We start from the raw sequence: 10,124 nt of genomic DNA on the forward strand, positions 1-10,124 counted from the left end.
TTGTAACAAGTATTTCATAGGTATATATATATTTTCTAACTTCCAAAACTTTTAAAAAAAACAATAACGGTGCATAGATTTTATAGATTATTATTAAAAAAGGTGATTTGTTACGTCTACTAGATTTGGTTTCTTGTAGAATATTAATTTAATTTAAAACAAAATTGTTTGTCATTAACTTATTTGATAATGATTTAAATATGTAATATAAACAGTTCAACAAATTCACTTTTAATGTTTCTCAGTGTCATCTCGAGTATATTTGCATCATCTACGTAAAGAATCATGGGTGTTAATAAAATGGCACTACATGTTTTTAATTTTTTTTTAATGCTCTTCGGACCATTTGGTTTTTTTTTTATTTATTTAATCTGTTCCTTTAATGTAGTGTTCGTTCATTATATATATAATGTATTAAGTAATAATATGAAATAATTAACAAGAACAAGGTAATAAAATATGAAAATTGAATGAGGAGCTCCGAAATGTTCCCCACTCCTCTTCGCTTCCAATAATACGAGTGAGTATTTTTAGTACTGTCACAGAGGGAACTGTCCAGTGCCATCTCGACCGCGGCCGTGTTCACATCTATCTCTTCGTAGCTCCTTGGATCTCTTCTACTTCCGAGTGTGTCGGTGTCCTGTTCTTCCTCTTGGAACACATGACGGAGTACCGGATAGCAATAGGCAGCCATGGCAGGTAAGAAATTTATTGTATACTTGAAAAAAAACAATTGATATAAAGTATAATCTCAATAAATAATATGTCTAGAGGGAGGGGTTCGGACTACAGAAAGAAAGGTGTAAAAAAAATTACCGATATGAATGTACACAACTATTTTTATTTATTTTTTTAATACATATTTTATTGAAAATTTGATTAAAAATTTAAAATAGGAATTAAATTAAACGATATAAAATCTGTAAAAATTTTCACATTCGATTTCCACGGTGATTACAATAGTTTGCCTTAAGATCGGGAAGTTAAACATTTTATTTAAAAACACTAATGTTACTACCTACCGATTTTTCTTAATAAACAACTTTTTTTTTTTTTACGGCAGTTCGAGTTACTGGTGTGTTCGGAGTACTGAAGTTCGGAATACACAGTATTATACAAGAGTTAAGTGGCCAAACTTAAAATATGAACTAAGGATCTTAAAATAAGAAAAAAATTTCCTCTGAAGATATGTTAGCAAACTTTTGTTTAGGAGATATTCACACCTAAAGATTTTCATTGTTATGAATTATTTATGTTATATGAATTAAATAAAGCCTATTTATTTGTTCTAAATACTTTATTAATTAAATGTAAACATTAAGATTCATATTAAATGTTGTTCAAAGTGAAGGTATGTCTGCAAACGCTTTCATTAGGTGGATTAGGTAGAATACTTATATGGCATTTTATCCATAACTTTATAAAAACTATTGGCAACATAAGGACTGATACTATTTGGAATTAACATTGGGAACTGTCAGTAATATTTCTCAGTTTGTAAGAAGCTTTCACAGAGTACTTATCATTATGCCTTCAATTTATACTAATGGTGAATATGCCGATTTTGTACGTGTTAAGCAATGTATGTGTATAAATTAAACGATACAAATTATATAACAATTTTTTTAAGAACAAAGAGCGCAAAATTGATGGAATATGTCCAAAATGTGAGGGTCAAGATCTTGGGTAAAGAGAAGAGTTTCCAGAGTGCTGCTGAACTTCTGAACAAGTTCGTGGTGCTTATAATAAAGTGCTTATGGTTATAATAAAGTTTTCAAATATAAATAAATATTTTATTAATGTTCAGAAGCCTTAAGGGACCCCACATGGTCACACAGAGGTTTAAAAATGGAAGCAAATGATACTTCTTGATGGTCAGAAATACCATATATTCTTCAGCTATAAAATAAAGTCAAGGGTCAATCTCGTATGATGTAACAAAGGTTTTAACATAATAAATAACAAAATTTCAAACAGAAATTGAACTGAAAATGACCAGAAAAAACAAAATAAGACATTCAATGATCCTGAAGATGGATTTTTTTTTCCCGAGGAATTTTGTTTTCTTGTTTTGAGGTCCTTAGTTCATATTTTCATTTTGGCCACTTAATCCTGAAACACCCTGTAGCATAATCTGTTCTCAAGAAGTTTGAGCACACATTATGCTGATATTATTGATAAATAAAAAATATGAAATGAAATGAGGAAAAATTTAGAAATAAATAAATATATAAGTTAAATAAGGATATGATACTAATTTATTAAATGACTAATTTTCAATCAAAATGCTTTAGAGACAAAACCTTTTTGATTCAATGATTACATTAAATCCAATTTTTTTAAATATGAAACGGTATAATGATACAAAAATGATAACAGTTTTCTTTAACAATTATAATTACATAATGCCGAAATTTTATATTAAATGAGAAGTATGCATTACGTATTTTATATAGGTCTCAACTTTATTATTTTCTTAGGAATTAATTTTGCCAAAATATAGGATGCTTAACAATTATACTTTGTTGTATTATGGAAAAATCTTAGTAAATGTCATTATTAAAAACTACCAATTGTTTTTTTGATATTTCAAAGAATTTTGGAAGTTATATAAAAAAAAAAAAAAAAAATTAAATATCTATCCTACGAAACGATTGTTGAGATGAGAAATCTCTGAAATGTATTTTTTTTTTTAGCGATAGACAGGCATGGCTAAAAATATAAAATATTATATTTCTTGTACTCAAGAAGGTTGAGCAGACATTATGCTAATATTATTAATGAATTAAAAATATAAAATGAAAACATAAAAAAAAAAGAAAAGAAATAGAAACTCAGTTCAAAAAAATCGGACCAACATCCCGGTAAATATTGAACATTTAGCAAGAAGCCCACTGTCAATGGGATGAACGGTGCGGCAGTGCATAAAGTACCAACTAACAAATATCCATTTTTATATTTTATTATTTAATAACATACGAAATAAAAAAAGTATATATTACTTATTTTATATATCTATAGACGTAGTTATTTTATGTAAATTGAAAACATTTAAAAAAAGAAGTTCAGTAGGGATATGAAACTAAATTAAAAATGATTAAATATAAAAAAAAAAAAAAATGTCTATATTAAACCAATTTTTTTTTAAATGAAACAGTATAATAATAATAATACAGAAATATTATATTAAATGAAAATTATAAGTTACATATTTACGATATTATAATGTTATGACTTGATTTGATTTTAATGAGAAAATATTGATTGATGATTTATTATACTGATTGTTTGAGAGTGGTTTATTTTATTACTAACACAAAAAAAAATTGATCCACTTTTACTCTTAACTATTTATTTTTAAAAAATTTCAACGTTTTGGCCTTTAGGCCATTCTCAAGCAGACAACCTTTAGGACTAAACCACTATTATTCTAAAATTTTAAGTAAGATACATATATAATTATTCTAATAATTTAGAGATATATATACGACTATATTATTATACACATGTATTTGTGAGTGTAAGTAATGGAAACATAAAAAAGGGGTGTATATATGCAAAAGACTGTATATAATAAAAATAAAATGTTTATGGTTTTAAATATGTTATATGCAAAAAATTAAAAAAAAAAGTTAATTAAATTGTGAATAAATTAAACTTAGTGATAAAGTGACAACGAAGTCCTAACCTGTTGAAGGCAGGTTTTGTTGTTAATAAGGTTAAAGAAAGAGAATAGTTTGTGTGGAATAATTTTGAATTGAAATTATAAAATTTCGTAACTGGATAAAAAACTTAAAAGTAGTGTTTGAAACTGTTTTGATATTATATTAATATTTATTTTATTTAAAAGATATGAGATTGGCAATTATCCTCCAAAGAGACATTTTAAAGATAAATGGCATCAATGATTAAGATATATTCAAAAACATTAGTATTGTGTGAGGGAATAATGTAATAATAATATGAAAACAAATTTTATAGGCTGTCTCCTAGAGGGCCGAAAAGTTGGAGATGTTTTAAAATAAATAGTTGAGAGTAAAAGTAGATCAATTAATGTTTATGCTAATAATAAGAGAAAATATAGGTAATTTATAAATTAAATTTTGTTATATTTCCGGAAATTTTTTTTTTAATTTTTTTTTTAATTATTTATTTATTGTAATTTACAACTGTACAAAATTATACAATAGGTAAATATGTAGTATGTTTCATATACACTTGAAAATCTTGAGAAGGAACCACCCATTGGTGGTACTTCAAACATTAATTTAAATTAGAAGGTCCCGGGGCCATCTTCTTTTCAGACGCCTCGGAGGATTATCAGGGATTGTTAAGGATGAAAGATTAAGAATTAATGGGTTAGGATGGTTAAGGAGTTTGGAATAAAAAGACGCATATCTGTTTTGGGCCAAATCTGCAACGAATGGGATGTTAAAGTCTTTGTGAATGAGTTTATTTGTGACGTAATAAGGAGCATCAAGGATTTACGTAGGATTTTGGATTGTAACGATTGGATGCGGGAAGAATTTGATGGTTTGGTGGAGCCTCAGAGCTCAATTCCATATGTCCAAATTAGTCTGATTATCGTAGTGTATACTAATTTTTTGTAGTGAATGGGAAGTTTAGAGCGTTTGTCAAGTAAGTGTTGTAGGAATCGGAATCTACTACCAGTTTCTTGTAGTTTCAGTCTTGTGTGTGGATTCCAAGTAAGTCTCTTGTCAAGATGGAGTCCTAAGTATCGAATCTGTTCAACAAGCATTAGTGGTGTATTTAGAAAGGATACTGTAGGACAGGAGGGCAGAGGTTTACGACGGAGAGTAACGGTGATCTGGTGGGATTTGTCAGGATTTATTTTGATTCTCCAGTTTTTACACCATTCTTCAATAGATATTATGTGTGCCTGTAGTGTTGGTGATGCATTAGTTGGGTTTTTTCATTTATAAACATTTACAAATCGTTATTGAATTGAAATATTTCGATAGAATCCTGGAAGTTACTAAAAAATGATGAAATGATATTGATTGTTTTGTTTTTTTTAAATATAATAGTGGTATTATTATTACATAGTACAGAAAATGAAAAGTAATAATTACATGTTTTATAGATATTTACTTTATATTTATATATGTATGTAGTTTTCTTATTATAAATTAATTTAGCCAAATTACTAAGAAAATATAGGTTATTTAAAATTTATATTTTCCATTATTTACAGAAAAATCTATGTATTAAGTATTTAAAAAAATATACGCATCGTTTTTTATTTAATTCAAAAGAGTTTTGGAATTTAAAAAGACAAGAATTCTCGGAACTAATTTGTTTTACATTTAAACATAATTTATAAGAATAAGATGAAACAATTCAAAAATATATAAATTAAAGTAATATATATATATAAAGTAATATAAATATATAATCAATATAAAACATCTTCCATACAACCTAGAACTCCTAATAGCCAATTGTCCAATTACCCATTCTTACCCAGATACCTAACCTTGATTATAGTACAAGAGCCCATGAGGAAAAAAAAGTCAGTTATTTCACCTCAATTTTTTATTAATGAAAACTATGTATAATTAATAGTCAAAATTCATGAGTTTGCCAAGTATATATAGGTAGAGGGAATAAAAAAATCTGTTTCAAAACGTAAAAAAGATTAATTTTTTATTCGGAACTCTATATCTTAAGAAGTTGCAACACAAGAAAACCTAATCCTTTTAAAGAAGAGTAAATTTGCTAAAATATGAGCCCCAATACAGGTATTTACGTTAAATAGTTCTCGAGATATAGCTTTTAAAAAGCAACATTTCATAAAAATGTTGTATGGGACATACTAAAATATCAGTAGTTATTGAATTTATTTTGAAAAATTTATATCTCAAAAAACATTCGACGTACAGATGTCTATTAGCACTCAAATTAAAGCTAGTTTAATAAGCTATAAAGTAGTTTATGACGTTTATCTTCTTAGGAGTAATAGTTCACATGAAATTTGCTAAAATAAATTGATTTATAGTTGTTCAGACAAATTTTCATTTGCCAAATTTATATTCATATGTGAATATCATAAAAACTACAACCCCTACGAAGATAAGTTTCATAAACTACTTTATAGTAAGTTAAATTTACTTTATTTTGAGTGTTGGCAGACATATGTGCGTCTTGTGGATCTAGAGATATATTTTTTCAAAAATCCAACATTTTATACGAACAACTAGAAATTAACATTTTGTGAGTATATTTTGTCAAATATCATAAAAACTACTACTTCTACAAAGATAAACATAATAAACTATTTCGAAGTAAATTTAACTAGCTTTAATTTGAGCGCTGGCAGACATCTTTACGTCCAATAGTTTCTGAAATAAAGTTTTATAAATCAAATATATTCCGAACAAATATAAATTAATTTTCATTTGCCAAATTTATATTCATATGTGAATATCATAAAAACTACTACTCCTACGAAGATAAGTGTCGTAAACTTATTAACTTTATAGTAAGTTAAATTTCCTTTCATGGCAGACATATGTACGTCTTATGGTTCTAGAGATATATTTTTTCAAAAACATTTTATCTGAACAACTAGACATTAACATTTTGTGAGTTTATTTTGTCAAATATTACTACTAGTCATAAAAAGATAAACATTATTAACTATTTTATGGTAAATTTAACTATCTTTAATTTAAGTGCTGATTAACATCTGTACGCCTTATGGTTTCTGAAATAAAGTTTTTCATAAATCAAACTTATTGTACGAACAACTATAAATCATTTTATTTTAGCTAATATAATGAAAACCACTACTTCTGCGAAGATAATCGTCTTAAACTACTTTATAGCTCATTTAACTAGCTTTAATTTGAGTGCTAATAGACATCTGTACGTCACATAGTCCCGGAGATATACATTTCTCAAAATAAAAACGTTAACTACTAATCTTGCAGTACATTTTTATGAAATATTGCTTTTTAAAAAGATATATCTCGAGAACCATTGAACGTAAATAGCTTTATTAGGACTAATATTTCAGCAAATTTACTCTCCTTTAAATAATGTACTTTTAGGTTTTCTAGTATTGTTTGTAATTTTAAAGATATAGAGCTCCGAATGAAAAATTAATTTTTTTTAACGTTATTAAACAGCCGGCATTTTTTACTCCCCCTACCTATACTTGATAGACTCATAAATTTTGACTAGTAATTATACATAGTTTCATTAATTAAAAATTGGGGTGAGATAACTGCCTTTTTTTCTTCCTGGCTCTTGTACTATAAGAAAACATCATTTAAAGTAAATTTGCTAAGACGTGAGCCCTAATTGAGCTAGTTACCTAAATAGTTCCCGAGATGTAGGTTTTATTAATTGCAACATTTCATAAAAAATGCACTGAAAAATCAGAAGTCATATAATAAAGCATATAGTTGAAGAATGAATGCTCATCATTTCGTTAATTCTTCGAAAATAATAAAATTCCTCGTACAAGAGAATTGACCCTTAAAGACTCAGCAGAACCCATAGACAAAATAATAAAATTTCTGAAAGAGACTCAACTTTATACTAAAATATAATCCACCAATATCGACCAGTGTAAAAAGGAAATAGTCTACATTCAACTATCTAATGCCAAAGACAAGAAGATAAATAAAGTAATAAAATGACGAAATAACCTAGATGTTCATCGCCCTGAATAAAAATCTAAATCAGAAGTTAGTGAGTTTATTTTGATAAATTTACATCTCTTTTTTTATTTTTTTTAATTGATAGATTTATTTATTGATAGATATTACAATCTGCCACACAGTTGTGGGCAATAGGTAATAGTGATGAATGATCTCATACTTACTAAAATAAAAAAATAAAATAAATAAATAAAAAACACTCTTGAAATATATACAAACAAAAGAATAGACAAGATGAACATAATAAAACTATCTGTATGAAAAATAAATAAATAAAATAACATAATGATAAAATAATATATACAATATTTACACAATCGACCTGAGGATCCCTGAGCTCACTCTATCCCCCCCCACGTGTGAGGGGTAGAGCAGAGCTCAAGAGATCCCAGCGCATCCCTCTCGCCGCATCACTGGTGGTCACGTATTAACAAAGTCTATCGAGGACAAAGATTCAACAGCTCTCTTTTATATATAGAGAGATATATAATATCATAGGTTATCAAATAAATAAAGAATAAGAAAAAATCAACTTAATCGGCCCAGAATTAACTCAGGATTATACAGCAAAGTTAGCTGTTGCCGTTTACATTACTATAGTTACCTTCTTATCACTTCATCTATATATTATTTTATATCAAAGTTCCAATAGCGTTCAATTAATCTATATACATCCTCGAATATAACAATAGCCAAGCATTGTCGGATCTGCTTGTACTAAAACAAAATTTAAAATTAAATTAACATTTTCCTCACACAAGACTGAAAAAACAGGAAACTGCACGCAGATTCCGACTATTACAGCACTTACTAGACAAACAGTCTAAACTTTCACCTCATTACAAAAGACTGATACATGACAATAATAAGGCCGATCTGGACATACGGAGTTGAGCTTTGGGGCTCCACTAAACCTTCGAATTTCTCTCGTATCCAATCTTTACAATCCAAAATCCTTCGTTAAATCCTCAATCCTCCTTATTTTGTTACTAATAAAACCATTCATAAAGACCTAAATGTTCCTTATGTAACCGATCTAGCCCGAACCCGATATTATTCCTTCCATAATAAACTCCCTAACATCCCAAACACACTAGTTTCTAACATTGCTTCCTCTTCCATTCCTGGCAATCCTCCGAGGGTTGTTTTTTTTTATACAGTTGTAAATATCAATAAATAAATAAAATAAAAAGAAAAAATTAACATTTAAAAAATGGGTATATTAGCTTTTTAGAAAAATCCCCAGCTGTGAAATCCGTTTTTCATAATAATGGCGTTTTTTTTCTTTTTAATTCTATAATTTCTAGGTGCATAAAAATCATTGTATTTAGATATAATGAGGGAAAATTCTACTTTTATTACGACTTTCTTGCCAACATTAAAAACCAATTAAAGAGGTAATAAACTCTATATCTTGAGAAACGACCTTGTAAAACTAAACAAAGTATTTTCCTTTTTTATTTATCGTTTGTTAGAAAAAAGAGTTTGCTTACCTTCGTGTTTGTCCGTAATAAAAGGTAATGTTACAAAATAAGGTGTATCTGCCGACTCAGGGATCTGATATAACAATGGCTTTCCCTACTGAAAAATAACGCAACGCTTATAATTTATTTATTTATTTTTTCGAATAACATTGAAATTTCCTCAAAGAGGAGACTAACCCTGAATTGTAAACAGGAAACGTTTTAGAGTTGGATTATCATATATTGAATTTTTTTTCGTGTGTTGTTGGATTTAAAAATAATACTCTATATACATGCATATAAAAAATAATAAAATAACTATATTAAACTAAAAGTAATAAATATAAATTTGTTTATTTAAAAAAAATATCAATATATTAGGTCGAGTTATAAGTAATTTCTAATGCAGCTAAGTAGAATGTATAGTTCGTACCTACCCGCTATGAGTTACCATTACAAGTTTTTGTTTTCACTATATAGGCCAGGCTTCAGTTAGTCTTTTGTCAACTGTTTTGTGTTATATACAGGTTACACTAAACTTTTTTTAAACGTATGAAATGGAGGGTTTTTGAATGGAAAACCTTTAATTCTAAAGAGAAAGTCAGGTTGTCGAAAACCTCTTCCATTCCAAAACCTACCATATTTTACAAGGAAGGAATTGATAAACTGCCTGGAAGATAGGAGAAGATTATACTTAATAGTGGTGACTACATAATAAATTAATATCATTTTATTTATTAAATAAATCAAAAATTAGTATCCAATTCTGTCTCAACATTATGCAGAGATTTTAAGCAAAATAAATTTATAAAAATAATAGAGAAATTTGTTACCAGTTACAATTAAACATTTAATGAAAGATTAAGAATTAATGGGTTAGGAATAAAAAGACGCATATCTGTTTTGGGTCAAATCTGCAACGAATGGGATGTTAAGGTCTTTATGAATGAGTTTATTTGTGACGTAATAAGGA

General features: G+C 27.5%; 1 protein-coding gene across 1 annotated transcript in view; it reads left to right on the forward strand.

Moving 5' to 3' along the window:
* The first annotated feature begins 541 nt into the window (after positions 1-541).
* Positions 542-10,124, forward strand: part of LOC106688816 (uncharacterized) — a 154,091-nt gene continuing 144,508 nt past the window's right edge. Inside the window, exon 1 of the mRNA XM_014433464.3 lies at positions 542-699. Coding sequence (XP_014288950.1) covers positions 693-699 — 7 coding nt within the window. The 5' untranslated portion in view covers positions 542-692. The remainder of the gene's footprint in view (positions 700-10,124) is intronic.

Source organism: Halyomorpha halys, unplaced genomic scaffold (genome assembly GCF_000696795.3).
Source record: "Halyomorpha halys isolate HHAL.00 unplaced genomic scaffold, Hhal_1.1 Scaffold1211.1, whole genome shotgun sequence".
Taxonomy (NCBI): Eukaryota; Metazoa; Arthropoda; class Insecta; order Hemiptera; family Pentatomidae; genus Halyomorpha; species Halyomorpha halys.